The 25501-nt window shown below is 51.7% G+C and overlaps 1 protein-coding gene across 1 annotated transcript; it reads left to right on the top strand.

Annotated features, from left to right (window-relative positions):
* Window positions 1-1683: 1683 nt before the first annotated feature.
* Window positions 1684-17843, top strand: ETV4 (ETS variant transcription factor 4; the record flags this gene model as incomplete). The annotated part of the gene is made up of 12 exons (XM_084275428.1): window positions 1684-1728; window positions 1815-1911; window positions 2082-2129; window positions 7185-7238; window positions 10644-10770; window positions 11762-11920; window positions 12292-12536; window positions 14941-15015; window positions 15107-15175; window positions 15525-15697; window positions 16950-17051; window positions 17625-17843. The coding sequence occupies 12 exons, from the start codon at window positions 1684-1686 to the stop codon at window positions 17841-17843; spliced, it is 1413 nt and encodes a 470-aa protein (XP_084131554.1).
* Window positions 17844-25501: the final 7658 nt, after the last annotated feature.

Genomic DNA, 25501 nt, shown 5'->3' with positions numbered 1-25501 from the left:
AACTTGCAGCCATTGCCCCTTGTCCTGTCCCCACACGTTGGTACCAAATACATGGAGCAGAAACAAATTCAAGGACACTGAAAATTCGGGAGAGCAACTCATTGGCTTCGGTGATCTTCCCAAACCAAAGTCGGTTCAAGTCCCAGCGCTGCATTTAACCTCATGTCTATAATATTTGGGGATGTGAGGGCAGTTACTGGATGGAACCTCCTGACAGCGTGTTCTCTCGTTCTGCTCCCACAGACAGGTCAGAGCTGCGTTTCAATCAGGTTTCCTCATGGAGCTGGGTCCTGGCAACACTAGAACTGTAGCACAACGATCGAAATGTATCTTGACTAGATACTCAAACACATTCTTCTGCCCAACAGATACCCCCTGCGGAGTAAGCAAACCAGTACACCACACTGGCAGCATTAGCAAGACAGAAAACACATCCAAAATACACAGTTTCCATTTAGCCTTAGGGATAACATTTCCCCTTTCCTTCTTTTCCTCTTGTCCCTTAACATTTATAGGAGTAAGGCTGATTTTGGTAGCCAGGGCTTTGATTATTTGAGCTCCATATGCACAAGTGAGATTTATTTTATTTTTAAAATTTAATTTAATTTAATTTAATTTAATTTAATGTCTTTTTATTTTTATTATATTGTTTTATTTTATTTAAATTTTAATTTTTAATTTTCTATTTTATTTTACTTTCTTTTTATTTCATTTTATTTTATTTTATTTTAATTTTATTCTATTGTTCTGTTATGTAATTTTTATTTTTATTATCTTTTTCTATTTTATTTTATTTTATTTTCATTTATTTTATTTTATTTTATTCCTTTTTAGTTTTTATTCAATTATTTTATTTTATTTTTAAATTTAATTTTATTTTCATTTATTTTTATTTTATTTTATTAGTTTTTAATTTTTGTTCTATTATTTTATTTTATTTTATTTTTTCCCAACTCTTCTTGAAACTTAAAACCAAACCCCCAACTTCCCAGAACAGAACCGACCATCCCTGAAGACTTAAGGTTTAAACGCCTCGCAGTGTGCCTGAGAAGGAGGAGCCCCACTCGTGTGCGGGGTGGGGGGCTGGCAGCGCAGGCTGCGCACGCTGCTGCCGGGCACGCTTGGCATAGCCGGGGCGCCTCCGCAGTCTTTTTTATGAATGAACTTCGGGAGGGGTTGGCGTCGGTTGGGGTTTGTTCTTTCTCTTGGGTTTTTTTTATGAATGGAGCTCGGTCCGTGAATGAAACCAGAGCGCTGCGATCTGATTGGTCCTGGGGGATTCAAGCTCCTCCCTCTTCCCAATGGGCGAGGGCGAAAAAGAGCCGGGATTGGCGGGCGTGTCCCAACGCGGAGCTTCATTCACAAATTCAATGAAACAAAGGAGCAGGCGAGCCGGGGCAGCGATGTCCCGGGGGCATCCCTGAGGGCCGAGGGGGAGCTTGTCCCGGCGGGGGGGCTGGCGGGCTCGGTCCCGCCTCGTACCGCAAGTTTCGGCGGCCGGGGCGCGATCGCCGCCTCTCGCGGACGGCGGGAGCACCGGGGAGGAGGCGGCGGGCTGTCCCGTCCCGTCCCGTCCCGCCGTGTCCGCTGCCCTCCGCAGGTGGCGGCGGCTCCGTTCCTGCGGGAGCCTCCCCCGTGCCTTCCCCGGGTGCCCGCCCAGGGCCCGCAGCCCCGCCCGGCAGGATGAAGGGGTACCTGGACCAGCGGGTGCCCTTCACTTTCCCGCAGGTGAGTGGCGGCCCCGCCGGGCTGGGGGGCTCCGAGCCGGGCCCCGCTTCGGTCGGGGACGCCGCGCTGATCTGCCGCTTCCGCAGCAGCCTCCGGGCCAGGCGGCTGCCGGTGGCGGAGCTCTGATGGGTGTTAGGAAGAGACCTGGGGACCCGGGCTTGCCGCCGCCGCAGGATTCGGAAGGTAAGGAGGAGGGAGAGCTGGGAAGTGGAGAGGGATGGGGAGAGCTTCTGGGGAGGACCTGGTCCTCCCCCCCTCCCCCCCGCGTGCCTCCGCCTCCTCGTTGGGTCTCTGGAGCATCCCGCTGTCCCTGCCCGGCGCTCCGCTGAGAGAACCTCTCTCTTTCCCCGCAGAGCTCTTCCAGGACTTGAGCCAGTTCCAGGAGACTTGGCTGACAGAAGGTAGGCTCCTTCCCCTCGCTCCTTTCCGATTTTATTCGCCTTTGGGTTGTTTCCCTCCCGATGCCTGGGCTGCTCCCTCGCTTTGTTCCCTGGCTCCGGAGTGTGCTTCCCAGGCTTGCCAACCTCTGCCTTGTGTACACGAAGGCGCATGAATCCCGCTATTGTGCTGGGTGTTTGCTTATGGATGGCACTTGGCGCTTGGCCCGCTTTCCTGGGAACAGTTTAGTTTCGGGCTGCTTGCAACTGGTCCGATTTTATGCTAATTTATCGCTTATCTTCCTTGGTTGCCGGTACACTGGTATTTTTCTTTAAGGAACGACAAACTCTTAGTTTAATTTGGGGAACAAAGTGCTTCTCGTAACTTCTTTGGGGTTTTTTTACCTTTTCAAAGCTAACTCTTTGGAGGGACCTCCCTGGGATTTACACACCGGTCACTTCGGTGTCTAAATCGGTTTGGCTTTAAGGAAGAGAAAACTTTAACCCCCAGGGAGTGCCGTCACCTCCCAGTGAAAGGAGTTTTAAGCAGCGCGGTGAATCGTCTCTAATTCTAGTTTTACAAACTCCCCAGGCCAATTTTCCACAGAATTAAAAACATCTCCTCAAGTACTGTCGTCTGATGAATGTAAGAGTACTTACGGTGATGCTGTTAAATATTTCTTAAGCACCTATAGTAATATAAAAACACACATGGTGTTTTGGGCAGGGTTATTCTCCTGAATTTTACCGCAGGTGAAGGGTGATCCCATCAGTCAGGGGTTTTTTTAAGCCTCCAAAATGGGATTTGCCAACTCAGTGAGATTATTAAAGGCAAAAAAAAAAAATATATCAAGTTATTTATATTCATGTTGAAATGAAATGATGTTGATCGGTCAGTGTTCAGGAGTGTGAGGACTGTAGGATGCAGGAGAATTTACCTGGAGGCTGTTCCAGGATTGAAACACCTATTTGTTCTCTGCTCTAATGTAAATAAGGTATTAATTGCTGGTCATCTCATCATAGATCAGGTATTAATTGCTGGTCATCTCATAGATTAGGTATTAATTGCTAGTCATCTCATAGATTAGGTATTAATTGTCCACCATCTCATCATAGATTAGGTATTAATTGCTGGTCATCTCATCTAGATTAGGTATTAATTGCTGGTCATCTCATAGATTAGGTATTAATTGCTGGTCATTTCATCATAGATTAGGTATTAATTGCTGGTCATCTCATCATAGATTAGGTATTAATTGCTGGTCATCTCCTAGATCTGCTGAGCACCAACACAGGCTGGAAACCTTTTCCTTGTAAATCCTCACAGCCCTTGAGCTGCTGGTAAGACAGCTCAGCCTCAGAACTGATTTCAGGTAGAATTTCAGGCAGAGACTTTCTGAAGTTTGGTATTATTTTTAGCTCACTAATCTAAAGAATTTGCATAAAACCTCTGAGGATAAGTTTGTCAGCAGCAGAGCGCTGAAGGTCACACACACGGTCTCCTAGCGCGGCGTAGGAAGAGGTCATCTATTATACGTGATTAGCAAATGATAACACAACCCCTGCTGCATGTTTTTAGCCAGATCTCCTTGTTCTGTCAGTCATATCATCGAGCTGGAGCCTGAGTGAGCTTTGGGCAGCTCAGTGGCTGTATTCCAGCTTACAATTTCAGACTGCATAGACAGGGAAATTCTTTCTTCCATGGTGACTCCCATTGCCAGACTTTTATCCAGAAAAGTTGCCCTCTAAAGCAAACTGTGGCTCACCAGCACTTCAAATTCTTTTCCTCAGTGGTGATATTTATTTATCTCTTTTCATTAATGTCTTCTGCATGTCTGTGTGTTAGTATTTGGGCAACTGAAAACTTCAGAGTACCATCCTAAACAAGCCAAAGGAAAGGAAGGGAGAATTGGAAATATGCTATTTAATCTCTCTCTACCCTATTTAGTTAAGAAATTTTATCTGGTTTATGATTTGATTTACAGTTCTTGGTGTTACTTTGGAAAAAGAAAAGAAAAACAAACCTAGGGAGGAACTGAAATAGCAACTTGCAGCAGTCAGCCCTATGAAAAATGTTAACGAGTTCAAACCAAGTATATACTTTTTATAATATATAAAATATATTGTACATATTTTTATATATACTTTTTATAATATATAAAGTATGTAATTTTTAGACATTAGGAAAAAATTCTTCCCCAAAAGGGTTCTCAGGTGCTGGCACAGGCTGCCCAGGGAGGGGCTGAGTCACCTTCCCTGGGTGTGTTTAACAGATGGGGAGATGAGGTGCTCAGGGATCTGGTTTAGCACAGGACTGGAATGGTTGGACTCCATGATCTCAAAGGTCTTTTCCAACCCAGGGATTCTGTGATATATATGAGTATATGTGTCAATATATGTATCTCTGTGCTTTCATTTGTAGGGTATCTCTTTGCTAGCTCTTTAGAATATGTTTTAGAGTATCCATTTACACCCAATTTCTCCTCTGCAGGATAAAAGAATAATTGCTGCCTATAGCTGACTCTTAAAACAAACAGAGGCTGAAATATCCTCAGTCTTGCTGCTAAGAGTCTAATTTTCCTCTACACCACTTTTACCAGAATCCCTTAGATTGCAGTGATGTGGAGTTGGCAGTTGGTAACTGCATGGAAGTAATTCTGAGCCAAATAATAAAAGTGATTTGTTATTCAGAGAAACAAAAAAGCTGCCTCAGGGAGAAGTTGTACAGGTAGCTGTCTGTGCTGCTTGTGAGGAGGAGAGGGATGTGCTACTTTGTGTATCCTTTGTCAGGGAGCTTTCATAGAATCCCAGACTGGGGTGGGCTGGAAGGGACCCCAAGGGTCACAGAGCTCCAACCCCCTGCCACAGGCAGGGACACCAACCTCCAGGCCTGGAGCTACACAAGGTTGCCCAGGGCCCCAGCCAACCTGGCCTTGAACACCCCCAGGGATGGGGCACCCACCCCCTCTCTGGGCAGCCTGTTCCAGCCCCTCACCACTCTCTCTGCAAAGAACTTCCCCCTAATATCTCCTCTAACCCTTCCCTCCTCCAGCCTCACTCCATCCCCCTTGTCCTGCCAGTCTCTGCCCTTTAACAAGCTGATTCCCCTCCTGTTCCTCTGCTCCCTTCAGGGTCTGGAAGGCTGCAGTGAGGTCCCCCCACAGCCTTCTCTTCTCCAGGCTTTAGTTAACGCTGCTCCAGATCCTGCCAGCAGTGTGGGAGATGCAGTGTGCCTGGGCTTGGGCACTTTCTCCTTCCAGTACAGGGCTGTGTCTGTCCACAGGGATTGCAGTCCAGTGACAAGGCTGCATGCTCTCACTCCTGCCCTGCCCTTCATCTCACATCTTCATCTTCACTCAGCTGCTTTTGGTGTGTAATTCCTTCAGCCAGAGTCAGGATGTGACAAGCAGTAGCAGCCTCAAGGCTGTGAAATCAAATTCTGCTCGTGGAACGTGACTCCTGTTACTCCTTCTATTACAATGTTGCTTTCTGGAGCTGAATTCTGTAGGGTTGGGGCTTTTCCCCCGCCACCTTTTATAGCTCCTAGTTCCAGTTTGTTCTCATAGAGTTTATTTTAAGGAGCAGTGATTGCAGTGGGAAGAGCATGGTTTGTTCCCTTGTAACCCACAGCTACTGAATGCAGTGTTACTCCCTGAGGTTTATTTTTGGCATGTCTTGTTTAGTTTAGCTTCAAGTGTCAGATTAGTGGGCTTCTGGTCCTCATGTCCCTTTACTACATTGCTTTGGCTGTAGAGCTGGGGGAGCTCTGTTCACACCTCGAGTGCTGGGTCCAGTTCTGGGCTCCTCAGCATCAGAAGGACATTGAGGTCCTGGAGCGAGTGCAGAGAAGGGCAACCAGGCTGGGGAAGGGGCTGGAGGGCAAATCCTCTGAGGAGCAGCTGAGGGAGCTGGGGGTGTTCAGCCTGGAGAAGAGGAGGCTGAGGGGAGACCTTCTCCCCACCTCCACTGCCCTGCCAGGAGGGTGCAGAGAGGTGGGGGATGGTCTCTTCAGCCAGGGGACAGGAGATGGGACAAGGGGCAATGGGCTCAAGCTGCCCCAGGGCAAGGTCAGAGCAGATGGGAGGGAAAAGTTCTTCCCTGGAAGAGTTGTGGGGCTGTGGAACAGGCTGCTGAGGGAGGGGCTGAGTCACCTTCCCTGGGTGTGTTTAACAGACAGGTAGTCGAGGTGCTCAGGGATATGGGTTAGTAGAGGACAGGAACAGTTGGACTCAATGATCTCAAAGGTCTTTTCCAACGTAGGGATTCTGTGAGTACAATCTTTTGTCCATGCACCAATAACAAAACTAAGTTTATCCACTGTGCACCACCAGCAGCATTTCTTCTGGCAACTTTATGAGACATCATGAATAACACTCTGCTGCAAAGCTCTCCCTACCCTGCAGGGAGAGGGATGGAAAAGTAACTGTTAGAAGAAGATATTCCAACACAAGATGTGCTGTGGTTAAGGTTCTCCCCACAGTTTCTCCCAGAGCACACTCAAAGGCTTCATTCTCCATCAGACCTGAATTTACCATGTTTGTTGCCCTCAGTAGTGGAGGATGCTCAGCAGGTGGAGTGAGGCTGTATCTGAACTAGGCTTTGCATAATGGAGGAAAAATAGCCATGTGGTAAAATACAGGCTAAATCCTGGCTGCACACCCAGCCTGGGGGATGAGGCACTGGAGGCCAGTCGTACTGAGAGGAATTTGGGGGTCTTGGTTGACAGCTGGATACCTGTGCACCAGCATTGTGCCCAGGCAGCCAGGAGGGTCAGCTGTATCTTGGGGGGGGCATCAAAACCAAAAATTCTAACCAAGCCTGAGCTAAAAAAAACCCTTGCAGTTCTTATTTTGAAGGTAAGGAAGGAGGAAACTGTTAAGGGGTAAACCCCCAGGCAGAAGAGCTGGATTTGTTAATCCCAAAGGAAACGATCCTTCTCACTAAAGTGCATCCCAGCAGAAAGCTCAGACCTTTACTGCATTGTCTTACTGTTAATTACACCACACAAAGTGCCAAATCTAATTCTCCTCCTCTCTCCCTCTCTCTCCTCTCTCCCCATCCCTCCCTCCCCTGCGGCAGCTCAGGTTCCAGACAGTGATGAGCAATTCGTGCCTGACTTTCATTCAGAAAACTGTAAGTAGCGTGGGGGGTGACCACACACCCTGGGGTGAAGGGCAGGTGCAGTTCAGCCAGGGAAATACCCAAACACAGCACTCAGACACAGGGGCTGAAGTACTCATTGGGTTCCTACGCTGCTGGGAGAGTGACAATAAACCCCACAGGTGAATGGGTAACATCTGGACAGTGCAGAAGTGTCTGTGTGTGGTGGGAACTACCTGAGTCCCTTACGTGGGGTGGTCTCAACAGATGTGTGGTTTGGCTGGTGTATATGTGAGACAACCCTCAACAGCTGGGAAAATGCATGGCTGTGACAATGGCAGGTAGAATTTGTGCTGTCACTCCTCCCAGAGCAAGGGAAATTGGCCTGTACTTTGAATTTAGGTGCTGTGTCTCCCGTGGGTGCTCTCTGGGGGCTTCTGGCCTCTGTGGGATGTCGGTCCTGCCCACTGCCTGCCACAATATGATGGCTCAGCCTTCCTGGAGAGATGTCCTGAGGATCTGTCCACTGGACAGATTGCCTGTGTGTGCACAGGGGTGTGCAGACTGGGCCACAAAGGTTTGCTCTGGGAACCAGTTAAAGCACTTCACCTGACGCTGTAGCTGACCGTGGCACAGGCACACAAGCACCTGCAGGAACCATCCACATGATGCCCATGTAGCTGTTTCTGCTTTCCTCCAGCAGTGTGCCAGCGTTTCATCTGGCAGCTGATGCTGGGCCCACAGTGAGCACAGACCAGTCTGAAGCACTCTGTGACATGAGCAACCACAGGAACACTCAGCCTGGCTTCTGACAGATGCCTCACCATCCCCTGAGTATACACACGCTGCAGCTGAGAGTAGAGATGACCACTTAAAGCTGGTGCTGTTGACATTGGTGCCCTTCCTGTGCTGATACCTCTCTCTGCCAGGGCAGTTTTCCCCTTCAAACTAAAATGAAGCACTTGTACTGTGTGTTCTTGCATCCCTCCTTCCCCTGGCAGCACTGCTGGGCTTGCTCTCTGAGTCATACATCTTGTCTCCTCTGTCCAGCCCTGGACAGGCTGGAGAGCTGGGCAGGGAGAAACCAGATGAGGTTTAATAAAAGCAAGTGGAGAGTCTGGCACCTGGGAAGGGATAACCACTGGAATCAGGACAGGCTGGGGGTGACCTGCTGGAAAGGAGCTCTGTGGAGAAGGACCTGGGGGTCCTGGTGGGTGACAGGGTGGCCATGAGCCAGCAGTGTGCCCTGGGGGCTGAGAGAGACAATGGGATCCTGGGGGCATCAGGAGGAGTGTGGGCAGCAGGTGACAGGAGGGGATCCTCCCCCTCTGCTCTGCCCTGGTCAGGCCCCACCTGGAGTGTTGTGTCCAGTTCTGGGCTTCCTGGTATAGAAAAGCCAGGGATATCCTGGAGAGAGCCCAGCAGAGACTAATACCTGCTGTCAGTGAGTGAACAAGCCCTCTCCTGCGACTGACAGCAGTCCCAGGACTGGCTGTGGGAGCCAGCTGTCCCTGAGAAGGAGCAGAAGCTGGGAACACTGGGATGCTCTGGTACCCTGCAGTTTTATTTCTATTGATACCATCAAGCAGTTTGGATCCCGTTGGGTGCTGGTGTCATGTAAAGAAGGGCTTTTCTGTTGTGGGCTGAACCCAAAGGCAGGTGAGAGGAGACAGATTTGGGGTTTTTTCCCCCCTCTCTTGCAGGGAAAATTAATTTGGGAAGGGATGTTTGCAATAGGAAGTGGCCTTACTATCCTGTGCTGAGAGAGACATCAGCAGCCCTTTCTCCAGCCCTTTTTGACAGCTGCTCAACGCAGCCCCTCTGAAGGGATAATTAGTGGGGCACAACTGGCTGGAGGGTGGCTGGTGCACACACAGCTCAGGTCAGTCCTGAAACAAGCCCAGCAAACACAGGAGCTACTAACAAGTCCCAATGTCACTATCCATCCTTAAAACTGTAATCACAGTGCTGAGTGTCCCAGGCTTTGCAAGCAGCACTGTGGCAGCTTGAGGGGGTAGGAGTAGGTTGGAGAAGGACTGGAGCTAGTCTTGTCAAAGCTCAGCTCACATTCAGAGAGCAGATCTTTCCCTTACCTGGCAAACAAGCCCAAGCTGATGTACCTTCCTGGAGTCACTCTTCATTCCTTCCTGAGTGTCAGTGACATCCAAACAGCAGCAGCAGAGCCCAGTGGCAAAGATGGAAGAAGCTCACCACGTCCTTCAACCAGGATTCGCTTCCCTGAGGAACTAGTGAAGGAAGTTCTGCTTGCTGCTGGATTTAATTATGTGTAAGAAGTAACAACACCCACATTCTGCTTCCCAGTGCCACAAACCACAGCCCACAGTTGTTATTTGTACAACACTAACCAGCCCAGAAAGATCCCTCCTCATCTGCACTGGGCCGTGACCACAGGCCGGGCCGTGACCACAGGCCGAGCCCTGGAAACATAAAGGAAGCACTTCAATTTCTTCCTGCACCATCACCTCAGATGAGCAGGGTGGTTACAAGGTCCCAGGGATGCTGCACTGTTGGCATGAAAGAGATTCAAGAGAGGGAAACCCATGGCTGTGAATCCTGTGGGGAGCTGCTGGGTGCCAGCGTTACCCAGCCTGAGGGCCTGGCCTTTCTCCTGACTGCTAAAGAATAAACCTGATACAGTCAATGAAATGAGATGCTTCGAAGGAGGGGTGCTGCTGAGAGGGCTGCAAGCTGCTCTTTGATACATTTTTGGTACATCTGTGTCATAGTGAAAGCAAGGACTGGGAAGTGGGCCTGCTGCTCCATACCCTGCTTTAACAATGATGCAGTTCCTTTGGAGAAAGGATTCCACAGAACATTAGGAGTTGGAAGGGACCTCGAAAGATTATCTAGTCCAAAGGATCATAGAATCTGGGCTGGGAAGAAGTCCAAGGATCACAAAGTTCCAACCCCCTGCCACAGGCAGGGACACCAACCTCCAGGCCTGGAGCTACACAAGGTTGCCCAGGGCCCCAGCCAACCTGGCCTTGAACACCCCCAGGGATGGGGCACCCACCCCCTCTCTGGGCAGCCTGTTCCAGCTCCTCACCACTCTCTCTGCAAAGAACTTCCCCCTAATATCCAATTTAAACCTTCCCTCCTTTAGCTTTAATCCATCCCCCTTGTCCTGCCATTGTCTACCCTTTTAAAAAGTTGATTCCCCTAGCTTAGGAAACCCCCACCCTGAATCCCTTCTGAAGCACTCCAGATTATCACAGAGAACGCTAACAGTGCCTTAGAGTTGTCCTTTTAGGGGGCTGATGTGTGTAAAAACCTCATGAAATCAAGGGCAGAGCTCAGTGCAGGGAGCAGCTGTGCGCTGAGCAAGGCCAAGGTGGTGGCACCTCCACTGGTTTTTAACTGGCTGGTAAAAACCTCTCTCCATAAGTACCAACCTGTCCTCCTGTGTCTCTCCTGCAGTAGCTTTCCACAGCCCTCCAGCTAAGATCAAGAAGGAGCCGCAGAGTCCCTCCTCAGACCCCACGCTGTCCTGCGGCCACAAGCAGCAGTTCCAGTACCGCAGTGGCGAGCAGTGCCTTTACGCCAGGTAACGCCGCTTACCCAGGGAGGGACAGGAGCTGCCAGCAAGCCAAGTGCTTGTAACACTGCTGTGTTACCTGCTAACACCTGGTAATACCAGGCAGCGTGGCCTGGCTGCAGTGAGCCAGCTCCGGGCAGCGGGCTCAGAGGGTGGGTCCTGCTCCGGGCTGCCCGCACCTGCCTAGGGCAGATCTGGGCTTGTGTCTTCTTTCTCCTCCTCCTGGTGCTGTTTGTAGCACACCAAGTCTGTGAGTAAATGAAGCAAATGGCTCTGCAGCACCCTGTGTCCATCAGCACACACTTCACAGGTGATGCTGTCCAATTAGAAGGCAAGTGTGGTGTGACTGAGATGTCAGCTTGAGCAGCCCCATTGCTGGGCAGAGGCTGCAACTCCTGTGGGGCTCCAGGGTGGGCTCTGAGTCAGTCCCTAGAACAGCACTCCCTGCCTTCCCACCCATCCTCCCCCGACACAGGCAGCCCACAAAAGCCACAAGTGAGCTGAAGGTACCAAGGCCAAGGCCATTCCCAGACCAGATACACAGAATCACGGAATCTCCTGAGCTGGGAGGGACCTGTGAGGCCCATCAAGTCCCACAGGCCCATCCCAGTCAGGGTCTGGCACTGAGGGCATCATCCAGATGCTTCTTGCCCTCAGCCCAACTCAGGGCTGTGACCCCTTCCCTGGGGAGCCTGTTCAGTGCCCAACCCCCCTCCCAGTACAGAACCCCTCACATCCAGCCTAGTCCCAGCTATTCTCCTGAGTTACAGAACAGCTGCTTCACTACAGACCCCTCCCAGGTTTCTGCTTGAAGGGCTATTCCTGTTGGGGGTGGGGGGCAACCAATAACCAGAAAGGAAACCGTGTGTGCTGGGAGCTTTCTGGCCTGTGTGGCTGCACAGAGGGACAGTGTGTCTGCCTGTGACACGTCCTCCCCAGGTGCTGGTGCAAGTCCTCCTCAGATAAGTGTAACACCCTGATATCTCTCTGACTGTCCCAGTGCCTATGATCAACCCAGACAAGTTGGAATCAAGTCCCCCGACCCAGGAACCCCAATACAGCCACCGCTCCAACAGTTCCCAGGGCAGGACAGGAGCTTCCTGACCCCTGCGGGGCCACCTCACCCCACATCCAGCTGTGGGCACCTCGATGCAAACAGGTGAGCTACTGCCCCAAGGAGGCAAGAAGATTTGGCCTCCTTGGGGGCTCAGGGAGGGGGGCTGCAGGATCAGGGTGCTCAGCAATCACAGGGCCCCCCAGACAAAGCCCTGGGACTCACTGCTCTTACCAAGGGTGTGAAGAAGTCCATCACCATCGGCTGGTCAGGGTCTGCAACTGATGGGCTGTGTAGCTGCCCTTGGAAACATCTTCCACTGGGGTCCCTTGCTTGGTCCAGCTGCACACGCAGCTCCTACAGCCCCAGTGACAGGCTGAGGCTGAGGAAGCTTCTGCCCCTCAACCAGCCCTTCACCAGGGCTGAGATCAGAGGGCCAATAAAGCGCCCACCCCACGTCCTGTCCCCTCTTCCAGCTCTGCCTACCAGCCACCTGTGGAGATGTGCTGTACCTTCCCCTGCTCCCAGGGCATGGCCCAGGAAGACCCCATCACCTACCAGCACCAGATGTCCAAGCCCTGCCTCCAGTACCCTCACCAGGGCTTCAAGCAGGAGTACCACGACCCGCGGTACGAGCAGGCTGGGCAGGCGGGCAGCAGCCACCAGTACCCAGCAGCTGTGGTGATCAAACAGGAGCAGGTGGACTACATGTATGACTCAGGTAGGCAGAACCAGCTCTTCCTAGCTGTGCAAACCAGGCTTCAGTGGGGGGATGGAGCATCCTCCTGGGTAAATACCCAGAAATGGTGGGTTTTGGGCAGTGCTGCCTCATCTTCAGGAGTCTGTGTGCTCTGGGAAACTGGTGGTGTAGAAGGGATCTCAAGGAGTCCTGCCTGTTTATTGCAGCCAAGGGAATGTTACTCTCCACACCATGTTCTGAGAAGGGCTTTTTGGTAGAGAGTGGAAAGCTTTGGCAGGATACAGGAGGTAGAAGGTGGTGTTAAGCTCATCCAAACTAGACTAAAATCGTGCAGGGTTTGGATTTCCCTCCACCCCAGGAGAATAAGTAGCCCTGGGGAGACTCTCAGAAGTCACACTTGGCACACTCACACCATCAGAGGTGGAGAAAAGGCTGTTCCCAGCTTCCCAGGGGATCTGTTGTCTCCAGGGGGATCTGTGAAGTGCCAGGTTGTGGAAAGGGAGAGGAGTGAGGTCAGCTTTGAAGAAACTGTGCCAAAAACATCCTGTAAACAGCAGCAGAAAGGAAGGAATCAGATATCTTGGAGCCTGTATGGAAAAAGTGTCTCAGATCCTTGCAGCAGGAGGGGGCTTCCAGTGCCAGTGGGGCCAAGCGGCTCCGGGTGTGTAGGTCACAGGAGGGGATCCTCCCCCTCTGCTCTGCCCTGCTCAGGCCCCACCTGGAGTGTTGTGTCCAGTTCTGGGCTCCCTGGGATCAAACAGACAGGGATCTCCTGGAGAGAGTCCAGAGGAGGGACAGAGATGCTGAAGGGCCTGGAGCATCTCCCCTGTGAGGAAAGGCTGAGGGAGCTGGGGCTGTTCAGCCTGGAGAGAAGAAGACTAAGGGGGGACCTTATGAATGTTTATCAATAGCTGAAGGGTGGGATGCAGGGGGAAATGGGCAGCCCCTTTTCAGTGTCTGTGGGGACAGGACAAGGGGCAATGGCTGCAAGTTGGAAGTTCCACAGCAACCTGGGGAAGAACTTTTCCCCAGTGAGGGTGAGGGAGCCCTGGGACAGGCTGCCCAGGGGGTGTGGAGTCTCCTTCTCTGGAGAGATTCCAGCCCCATCTGGACACCGACCTGTGTGACCTGTCCTAGGGAGCTGCTTTGGCAGGGGGTTGGACCCCATGAGCTCTGGAGGTCCCTTCCAACCCCTGTGGTTCTGTGATTCTATGAAAGTCTGGAACTAAACCAGTCTAAAGGGACTTGTGTGACCAGCAATGGTGGGTTCCATGGACAGTCATTAGTGCAGAACAGGGTCTGGGTAGACTCAGCTATGTCGAAGCCTGCTGCTCTGTGTCTCCCAGCATCAGCCTCCACCTGCTGCCTCCACAAAAACAGGCATCTAGAGCAGAAACTCCAGAGTTTATCATTCCACAAAGCTCTTGAGACACCAGCTCAATCAGGTAATCCTCTTATTTTTCCACAAGGAACAACTCTTCCTTTTTTCAGCAGACCTGTCCAAAGACCTGCTGACCTGCCCTCATGATACCCTCTGCCAGAGGGAACCTTACTGCTGCTTTCTTGGTATTTTAATGGCCATTTGGAATTGTTTCCTTTAGCAGAAATAAACACATAGATTAAAAAGCTCCTATGAGGGTACAACCCCCCCTGCTGTGGCTACGCTGATGTTGGGCTCTCTGTGGCTCCTTCTGTCCAGAAAACACACAAACCCCTAAGAATGCTTTTGGTGAGAGTAGTTTATGAGTGTAATAACACACAGTGTGTGAGCTCAGGGTACCCTCCTGCCCTTAGCATCAGCAAAACGGCTGCTGAAAGCAATGGTTGTACGCAGGAGTATGAAGGAAACCTAAGGCAAGTCTTTCTAAAGCTCCTGGTTACAGCTTCAGGTTCATTCTAAAGCTCCTGCCTACAGCTTCAGGTTCAATTGTGGGTGGAAACCAGGTTTGGTTCAGAAAATGTGGGATTCAAAGAACACAAAATACAGGAGAGAGAAGTTGCAGTGCCCCAGGAGCAACATAAGCTGTGAGCCTGAAAAGACTCTCTGCTGGTTTTCAAGCTCAGGCAGCTGTTGATCTCTCAATCATTAGTGAGAATTCAGAGTCACAGACTCACAGGGGTTGGGAGGGACCTCCAGAGCTCATGGGGTCCAACCCCCTGCCAAAGCAGCTCCCCAGGACAGGTCACACAGGGCGGTGTCCAGACGGGGCTGGAATCTCTCCAGAGAAGGAGACTCCACACCCCCTGGGCAGCCTGTCCCAGGGCTCCCTCACCCTCACTGGGGAAAAGTTCTTCCCCAGGTTGGTGTGGAACTCCCTGTGCTCCAACTTGCAGCCATTGCCCCTTGTCCTGTCCCCACAGACCCTGAGGAGAGGCTGGCCTCCTGTGCTGTTTTAATGAAATGATGTTGTTGACTGTCCTGCAGATGTTCCTGGATGTCCTTCCATCTACATAAATGCTGAGAGTTATCCAAGCCACACAAGCACAGAAGACACATTAGGTAAGCAGCTCAGTGGCTGGCATCTTTTCCCTGCAGCCTCTAGTCCTGCCCTGCCTCTGCCCATGTCTGTGTATGTTGCTTTCTCTTCCAGGCTGCAGCTATGACAAGCAGCTGAGGCCCTTTGCTGATGATGTCTGTGTCGTTCCAGAAAAATTTGAAGGTTGGAGAAAGAACAGCTCCCAGTTTGGGTGTAAGACAGGGTTCCCCAGCACCTTTGCCAGTTGCCTGACTGCTGCCTGCATAGTCTGTTCCACTGTTCTTGCAGGTGTCTAAGCTGTGGTTCACACCTGGCTTTTTGGTAGTCCCATCTCTGGAGCTTCTCCAGCAGCAAACAGCCCTTCTAGCACATGTAGCTTAATTGTGAGGTTCATCAGAGCTCCTCCTGGGAGAGCTGCTGGTGAACTGGCTGCTCTGACCCAGTGCTCTGGGTCAGCTTCTGTGAAATGAGCTTAGTTGGGTAATTGTTTCTGCACCGTTGCCCTGAGAAACACCTTGTTTGTTCTTCTCAGCAGGGGACATCAAGCAGGAAGCTGGAGGATACCGCGAAGGACCTCCCTACCAGAGACGGGGATCTCTCCAGCTCTGGCAATTTCTTGTGGCTTTATTGGATGATCCAACTAATTCCCATTTCATTGCCTGGACTGGCAGAGGGATGGAGTTCAAGCTCATTGAGCCAGAAGAGGTGAAACCTTTTAACTTCTTTTTCCAGGCTCAGGGGGGAGCAGCCACTGTTCCTGAGGCTGCAAATTCCCAAGCTGCTTTCCCTCTGCCTTGCCAAGGCTCCTGCCTACCAGTGGTTCTTGCAACAAGCCAAGTTTTTAGAGGAGGTCAAACCCCTCAGATGACAGGAATATGGCATGTAAGAAAGGCAGCTCCTGAGTTTAGAGTCTCAGAGATGCAGGAACTGACTCGCTGCCTCCTCTCCCCATGACCCTTCAGCCTTCAGCTCCCAGTGACTGGTGCTGGCCTAGCATGCTCCATGGACATGGAGGTTTGGAGTTTTGACCTGTGCTGATCACAGGTTTCATAAAAATCCAGAAGAAACTCTGTCCTGTCCAATAATGTCGATAATCTGATATCAAAACAATGTCAACTGAGGTGGAATTTGGAATGGGGGTTGGACCTGATGATCTCTTGAGGTCCCTTCCAACCCCTACAGTTCTGTGGTGCTGATGTTCTCAAAACCCCACTGATACCTGACAATATCTGGGCGATGTGTCTGGAACATCTCATCATATGTTGCTCCAATTAGAGCTGCATTTAGTGCTGTTGTTGCCATCTATCAACCTTCATGGGCACTTGGAGAGCAGAGTCGGCTCTGTGGGCTGATACTTGCTTCCAACAGGCTTTGGAGTCTGATGGAGAAAGCAGAAGATCATGTAGGAGGAGGAAGAAAGGCACGTGGGTCTATCCAGTGGAGGTGTTCCCTTGTATTTGGGCTCCTGGTAAACCTGTGATCCCTGAATCATAGAATCACCTGGGTTGGAAAAGACCCTTTAGATCATCCAGTCCCAACCACAGCCTGACCCTGCCCAGCCCACCTCTAGATCGTGTCCTTCAGCACAACATCCACATGCCTTTTAAACCCCTCCAGGGATGGTGACTCCATGGTGTCTTATGGTGAAGGTAAAGCCTAGCAGGGAATGAATCAGTCCTTCAGCATCCTCAAGCTTTCAGAGTACTGGGGATTGAGAAGCAGTGACAGAGCAAACAAGCTCTGTAGTGGCAAGGAGAATGCTTCTCTGTGACATACTTTGAGTTGAGTTCCACTCTTCCTGTGGAAAAGCTGCTAAATTTGAGCCTGTTATTAAAAAGACCAATAAAATTCCCTGAGTTGTGGTAACTGTTTCTCAAAGGAGAATCAGCTGGATGATGCTCTTCTCCCTTGGGTTGGCTTCACAGATGTTCACGTGCTGCGATGCTTCATTCTGCAGGTAGCCAGGCTGTGGGGTATCCAAAAGAATCGTCCAGCCATGAACTATGACAAGCTGAGCCGCTCACTTCGCTACTACTACGAGAAAGGCATCATGCAGAAGGTCAGTTTGCAAAGCAGGTGGAGCTTTGGATGCCTTTAGGGATGCTTCTCTAGAGAAGGGAAGTCTTAACTGGTACGGAACGCACTGGAGCCAGCCTGAGCTTTCCTTCCCCTGAAGTTCTTCTCTTTGCAGCATTTAAAGGAGGAAGGTTTAATGGAGCTGAATCCAGTCAAAATATGGGAAACAAAGCATGGGGGAGCCTAGATTCCATGCTTGTTTCTGTGTATCTCCAGCTGAGAGAGCTGGGATTTATGCAGCTGCAGGGATGTGTATCCTGTTGGTGAGGGAAAGGGGGTATGTCCTGTGCAGGAGGGATGGTCTCTTCCAGATGCAGAGCACTGGAGAGGGGAACTGTGGGTGTATTTTGCTCCCTGGACAAAGTGTCAGCTGGCAGCACCCCATGTCCCAGGAGCTGTTCCAGGGGAGACCTGAGCAGTGGAGAAGCAGGATGGCATGAGATGGTCACGGTGCTGCCACGTCCCGGGGCGGGTGGGCTGGAGCAGCCACGTGTTTTCACCAGCGAGGAGCAGTGCTGGAGCTGCCTGCAGCCTTCATCCCCTGTCTTCCTCACAGGTGGCTGGAGAGCGCTACGTGTACAAGTTCGTGTGTGAGCCTGAGGCCCTGTTCTCTCTGGCTTTCCCCGACAACCAGCGGCCAACGCTGAAGGCGGAGTTGGACCGGCAGCTCAGCGAGGAGGACACGGTGCCTCTTTCTCACCTGGATGAGAACACCACTTACCTGCCAGAGCTCGGGGGCCTCCCTCAGCTTTACAGCAAAGGCTACACATACTAGCAGTGCTGGGAGCACGCCCTTGCTTGTGTCTGTACGGGGTGCCTGGGTAGCATTCGATCAGTCCAAGCCTTTCCCCAGGGCAGCACTGAGCAGTGGGTACCTGCTTTGGTCAGGAAGAGTTTGGGTACTCCCAGGGATGATCAGCTGATGGTTGATGGGCTCTTGTGTGCTTGAGGTAAGACCCTTGTGTTTGTCAGGACAAGACTCGCTCTCAGCAGCCGTGGAGCTGCAGCAGAGTGTCAGGTAATTGCTGCCTGGCTCAAATCAGCCTGTCCCCAGTCCCTCTGGTGAGGGAGGAGAGGCCGTGCTGCTGGGCTTTTACTTTTTGGATATGAGGATGCTACAGTGCTGCTGCTGCCCCTGTTCCTCCAGTACCTGTGCTGAGCCTCTGTAGAACCCACCCCTCCAACCCACGTGGACTCACCGCTCTGAGGCCAGTCTTGCCTTCTTCTCGGGATGGCTGCGACCCGGCGGGCACAGCTCCCATCCCTGCCCTGGGAATCGCTTTATGGGAAGGGGGAATACTCATTGTCTCCTACATGCATGTTCCTGCCCTGTCACCTCCCTGGCCTCATCAGGCCCCACACTGGGCTGTGTGGTGCCTGGGCACTCTGAGCAGGGCAGCCAGGGTATGTGGCACCGTGTACAATGACCGACAGCGGCCTGATCGCGCTGCTCAGGGCACATGTCAAAGCCAATGTCACCTGCAGGTTAAGGGACTGCAGAGGGCAATGAGGCCCAAGGCACCAGCTCTTTGTAGTGTTGTGGCTCTTCCAGACTAACCACCTTTAACAAATACCTTCAGGGTTGTAGGAGAGGCTTTGGCAGGCTCTGGAGTGTGCCCACCCCAGGCTCAGCTAGAAAATCCTCTGAGGCAAGAGAAGAACCTGGTGGAAGTGCATAAAGAAAATGCTTTGCAAAGTAACCTAAACCATACCTGCTTCTTAATATCTGAATTTAGACTTACACCCCCGCCCCCCCCACCCCCAGATATCTGCATGTTTGAGGGAAAGGCTGATGTGTTGGAAAAGGCAGCTCTCTGCAGCCCAATGCAGCACATCCAACCTAACAGGGCTTTGCCTGGTTTTCCACTACAGTGAGCATTTACAAGGGGTGCCACATCCTCGTTAAGAGGTGCCTTGCTTTTTAATTAGCAGCTCCAACCACGTGCCCAGTCAGACAAGCTGCACAGTGAGCTGCACAGTGTACCCAGACAGAAAAAAACCCTGTGGCTTACTGCTTCAGGCTGATGTTCTGGCTGCTGAATACAGAGCAGCTCCAGCGCTGCCGCTGTGGATAGAGGAAATTCAGGATGTTAATCCAAAGCCTGGTGTTCTGCTCCCCATGACCCACCCCTGCATGGCTAATGCCAACCCCCCAGCCTTGTCCCTGGGCGTGAGGGCCACGCAGCTCTCCCTGCCTGAGGAGAGGCCAGACACTCAGAGCAGCCTGCTCTGCCACTGCCTGTGTGTGTCCTGATGACTCCAGGCCCTCTGGCCTCACCCTGCTCCCAACCTGGCACACACACTCCTTGTGCTCTTCCAGAAGTGAGGGTGAAATAGCTGGGAAATGGGCAGCCTCTTCCCAGTGTCTGTGGGGACAGGACAAGGGGCAATGGCTGCAAGATGGAGCACAGGGAGTTCCACAGCAACATGGGGAAGAACTTTTCCCCAGTGAGGGTGAGGGAGCCCTGGGACAGGCTGCCCAGGGGGTGTGGAGTCTCCTTCTCTGGAGAGATTCCAGCCCCGTCTGGACACCGACCTGTGTGACCTGTCCTGGGGAGCTGCTTTGGCAGGGGGTTGGACCCCATGAGCTCTGGAGGTCCCTTCCAACCCCTACAGCTCTGTGACTCTGTGAATGGGAACCCTTCTGCTGGTATAAGCTGCCTTTACTATTTATGAGTGTAAAAATACTATAATTAATAAATCAGTCTATGTCTTTGGCCAGTGCACCTTCATTCAGCACCCCCCTTCTGAGCTCGCTTGGCCCATCTCCTTGTGGCACCAGCTCACAGGTTTGGGGAGCTGATCCAGAGAGTCCAGGGATGAATGTTCACTGCTGAATCTTGGGGGTGTTCAAGAAACAAACACTTCACTCCCTCAGCATCCTCACAACTGGTCACACAACCAGGCCTGAGGGATTGCAATGAGATACCAAACCTCTGGCTGCACGTGGTGTCAGGGGAGCAGCTCCCTGAGCTTGCAGGGAGCATCCCCCATGCTGACAGCTCACTGGCTGCTCAGCCAAGATCCCTGGTTCTAATTAGGTTTCCCCAACCTTCCTCTCTGCCTGGAGCAGCAGCACCTCCAGGCTGCTTGCTAGGAAAGCCAGCGTGTCAGCACCTGCTGAGTGCAAGGCAGTGAGAGCAGCACCCTGTCCCAGCCAGGACATGGGCAGCCTGGCAAAGGCCACAGCAAGGACAGGAGTCACCCTGAAGTGGAGGAGCCCTTTCACACTGCATCATCCTCCAGAGAGCCGGGTACCACCTTAGGGAAGTGTTTATGCCTTCCAGAGGCAAAATGTAGGTGCAGGCTGCATCCTGTTCATGAAGGAAACATTTGTAGCTGGCTTTTATCCAAGAGCTCAGCCTCTGGGATTCCTGAGGATTTTACATGTATTTAGCCAGTGTTCTTCTGCCCAGCCAACCTTCCTTCCAGAACAGGAATTCAGGGAGCTGGGGTGCATCCGGATGAAATTCTAGCTCCACCTCTCAGTCAGGTTTGTCAAGCAACAGATCGATGCTGCAGAACAGCTCTGGGAATCAGCAAAATCAGGTTCTAACTGCAGGGCAGCGCCCTCCAAAGGGCAGAGACTTATAACGCCCAGACCAGAGAGCCGGGAGTCGATAGACACACTCCGGGTTTCCAGTGAGACAGAGCGGCAGCGATGCCGGAGGTACCGGACGAGCGCCGTAAATTCCTGCAAGGGGCCCCCACACCCAGAGGATGTTTCCAGCTTTGCTGTCTCATCACTCACTTCCCTGCTCACACAGCAAAGGTGCAGCACCCCCCACAGCAGAGCTGCCTTTTCCCAAGCTGGATGCTTCTGGCCCTTGAGCAGGGAGATGGGGACAGCACACACAGGCAGCACACCTGCAAGTCAGTCTCCCCTCACCATCCACACTCAGAGCTGAGCTGTGCTCCACAGCAGCCAGGTAGGAAAGACACCATTTCTCATGGAACCCCCCCCTGATGACAGAGTTCTGCTCACAAGCAGCACTCTCAACACCCAGATGCAAACATGCTTCACACAGTCACACTTCTCTCCCCGCTTGTTTTCTCATTCCAGCAGCTTATTCCCCAGGATGATCTGCTCTGGGACCAGCCAGAGAGAAATCCTCAGCAGTCATTTCCTCCTGGTAGTAATTTTTTCTAGCTCTTTCTTTCTTTCCCTGGTGGGTTGCTCCTGTTTCACAGTGGCTCTGCTGTTCCTCCTGCTCCATCACCCGTACATCACCCAGCAGGAAGCACCACAGGTCTGTTACCCAGGGCAGGATGTGAAGTTCCTTTCTGGTCATAGTAAATAATGAACATGTAACATTACAGCAGGTCCCAAATGCACCCTTAGAGCCTTCTAGCACCCTAGAGCAAAGGATCTCCCCACCCCAGCACCCAGGGCTGCCTCATGAGCTGAAGAGGCTGAGGGTGACCCTGGAGATGTTCCCATCACTGGATTCTGTGCCCCGAAGGATGAATGGTGCTAATGAAGAACAAGGGCAGGAGCAGCTCTCACTCTGGGTTGAGCACTGAACAGGAAGGCAGGAGAGTTACTAGAAAGAGGACTGATCTTTTCCAGGCTGTGCTGGACGAAGGGCAGCTGTCACCTGGCTCAGCAGAGCCTGGACACCGTGCCTAGCACCCATGGGTGGGGAGGGGGAGGGTCATTCCCAGCAGTGCTGAGGAGTGCCAGGCTAAGATCTGCCAGGAACGAGTACTGGCTCAGCCAGGTCAAGACTCCAGGAGCCCCAGGAACTGAGCAGCATCATCTCCCAAGACAGGGAGAGCAGCAGATACCTCACTGCCCCTCTGGTGTCATTGCTGTCCCACCACAGGAGCCTGGGAGGAGCACTGAGCACTCTGTACCAGACACTCCCATGTAGGACGATCTCATTAACTCCCATGTAAGAGGCTCAGCCCAGCACAGGAAAGCCCAGCAGGGGCCCCTCTGGTGTCATTTAGACCTTCAAGCCATCCAGAGGGGAGCACAGGGAGCTCCAAGGCCAACACCACCCTGACATTCAACCCCTTGTAACGTGTTACAGGAGGACAGAGGTGGTAGGTTTGTGCTGATGAATCGGCCCTAATGGCACCTACACACAGCTCCCCCTCCTCCCCTACCCTGAGTCACAGCAGGGCTGTACCCCACCACAACACTGGAAACCATTCTGCACAGGGAATGCTGATCTCCTGTGGCTCAGTGGCTGACAGCAGGGAGGGAAGGGCTGGACACAGGGGCAGAGATGAGCAGAGCTGAACCCCAATGGTGGCCTCAGCAGGAGATGACCATTCAGTCATAGAATCACAGCCTGGTCTGGGGTGGGAGGGACCCCAAGGATCACAGAGCTCCAACCCCCTGCCACAGGCAGGGCCACCAACCTCCAGGCCTGGAGCTACACAAGGTTGCCCAGGGCCCCAGCCAACCTGGCCTTGAACAGCCCCAGGGATGGGGCACCCACCCCCTCTCTGGGCAGCCTGTTCCAGCCCCTCACCACTCTCTCTGCAAAGAACTTCCCCCTAATCTCTCATCCAACCCTTCCCTCCTCCAGCTTCACTCCATCCCCCTTGTCCTGCCAGTCTCTGCCCTTTAACAAGCCGATTCCCCTCCTGTTCCTCTGCTCCCTTCAGGGACAGGAAGGCTGCAATGAGGTGTCCCCCCCCCCAAGTCAACTCCAAGCAGCATTTGCTGCCCCAAAGCAGTATGAGCCCTCTGGCTGGCAAAGAGAGTGTTCCCCCTGCTTCCTGGAGCCAGGGAGTGCAGCCATGCACAGCCTCCTCTGCAGCCCACTCCTCCTTCTGAAGACACCAGCCTATGTAGTGGTAAACTCCTTAAAGGCTTTCCTGTGTCTGGTGTAAGAGAGCAGACTGCAGAGACACTGTTTAGTCTCTGCTTAGAGATTAATAAGCATTGTCTTGGTGATTAGGGAACAAGGGGAGGTATCTGGTGAGACAGCAAGGCTGCAGAAAGGGAATCACTCAGGGGCGTGTATGAGCCAAAAGGGAGCTGCTGTGGGGACCTGGGGAAGCAGAGAGGTGGGTGCTGTAACACAACAGCACCAGCCAGCCCAGCAACGTTGTTCTGGCACAGAGCTGGAGGGGTTGGAAGGGACCTCCAGAGCCCATCAGGTCCACCCCCTGCCAAAGCAGCTCCCTAGGACAGGTCACACAGGTCGGTGTCCAGACAGGGCTGGAATCTCTCCAGACAAGGAGACTCCACAGCCCCTGGGCAGCCTGTCCCAGGGCTCCCTCACCCTCACTGGGAAGAAGTTCTTCCCCATGTTGGTGTGGAACTCCCTGTGCTCCACTTGTAGCCAGGCTGGGAGACCTGGGCTTGTTCAGCCTGGAGAAGAGAAGGCTGCAAGGGGACCTTACAGCCCCTTCCAGTCCCTGAGAGGTGCCTGTGAGAGAGCTGGGGATGAACTCTTCCTGAGGGAATGGAGTGATGGGATGAGGGGGGATGGGTTTAAACTAGAAAATGGGAGATTTAGGTTGGGTATTAGGGAAAAGTTCTTCACTCTGAGGGTGGTGGGACACTGGCACAGGTTGCCCAGAGAGGTGGTGGAGGCCCCATCCCTGGAGACATCCAAGGTCAGGCTTGATGGGGCTCTGAGCGACCTGCTCTAGTGAAGATGTCCCTGCTCACTGCAGGGTGGGACCAGATGGGCTCTGAAGGTCCCTTCCATGCTGTGATTCCATGATTCTAAAATAAACCATCAGATCTACAATACACACTGTTAAAACAATGCAGTTTGTTTAGACAGAGGCAGGTGGGCAAGTGCTTTCAGGTCTTTACACAAGAGAACCCAACTAAAATCCAAATCAACAGTAGGAGACATGAGGAGCAGGAACAGGGTGATAAAACTTGCTTTAAAAAACTGTGTGAGTGGTTCAAGTTTGTAAATCACAATTCCTGTTTCCCAGGCCTGTCCTGGATCCCAACACAAGCAGCTGAGGGTGACATGGAGACGTTTCTGTTAATGTATTAAAGGATATTACTGAAAAAATTACACTGTTGGTGACCATAAGTCAGAAAGACTACACTGGGGAAGCAAACACAAAATGCATTTGGAACAGGAGTACCTCAAAACATGCTGTCCAGCTGGAACTCCCACTGCACACACTTTCCTCTCTTACATCTTTCATTTGACTCCTGAAAGTCAAATCAAGTTTTCATAGAAAACAGTAACAGATACAGCAACAGAGTCTGTGGAAGGAGAACACACTTGGGAGAGTATTCAGCAGGAGAACCTTCTCTCTGCCTCATGCTGCAATGAAAAAAGCCTCCTAAGTTATGAACTTTCCATTTAACTTTATGAAGATACACAGGAAAACTCAGGGCATTTATAAAACATACCAAACCAGAATATATACAACACCCCTGCCCACCTTTATACATAGATACAGATTTCTAATAAAGCTTCTTTTCAGTGTGAAACATCCTTCAGATTCACTGGGTGTGAAACAACCACCCAACTTCTATTCACTGCAACAGTAATTGCTGTAGATGTCCCAGTTTTGGGGGGAACCAAAGGTATCTGCAGTTATGGAGTGAGTTAAGTGTCATCTGTTTGCAACAGAAGAATTAATTTAGAGACAGCTTCAGCATGCCACAGCACACACTGAATGGTCATTTTCCTTTTCAAGGAGGAGCTGTTACATAATGGTTTAGAGATATTTTAGCTGTGAGAGCATATTCTATTAAAAAAACCCCAGCAGTCTTGATGTCACCAAACACTGGAAGTGGAAATAAAACACATGACACATTGTATAGGAAGCCTAAACATCTGTAACCATTTAGGGGCACAGACAGAGCCCTGCTGCAGAGGGGATGTGGGTAATCACTGTGGGATATACTAGCCTTCAGCACACAGGAGATGGTGATGAAGGATAAGGCTTGCAGTCTGACCTGTGCCATTGTCCAAGTACAGCTGACATTCCAGCTGGGTTTCAAGGGATCTTTCCTGCCTTACCCCAAAGCCACAGATACTAAAAATGTCACTGCAGATGGTTTGTATAAAAGGCAAACAGTTGCACTGAACAGGAAAATGCATAAAAAAGGAAAAATGGAGAACAAGAAGCTCCCAAAAAACAGCTACTGTCTGGGAGCACAGGCAGAAACAAATCCCTTTCAGGCAGGTAATAAACCCAAAGTATTCCAGCCTTTGTCTGGCTCTTTAGAACATGGGTTGGTGAACTATTTTTTAATCGTTACCTTTGTTGCTGTTCAGCTCAGTGCCCAGATTTCCCAAGCCTTAGATTCTGTCTCAGAAGAGCAACGACTAAAGAAATGCTCCAACAACCATTTCCAAAACGATGCAACACACTGAGGAGACCCGGGATACCGGTGATGCAGCTGCGGGTCTGAGGAGCAGCTGATGTGAGCACACATCTCCCCCTTGTGCTTCGGCTCTGAAACTGCTCGTTTTCTGCTCATTTTACTGG

Source organism: Gallinula chloropus, assembly GCF_964237585.1.
Source record: "Gallinula chloropus genome assembly, chromosome: 26".
NCBI lineage: Eukaryota > Metazoa > Chordata > Aves > Gruiformes > Rallidae > Gallinula > Gallinula chloropus.
This window is presented reverse-complemented; position numbering and strand designations above follow the sequence as displayed.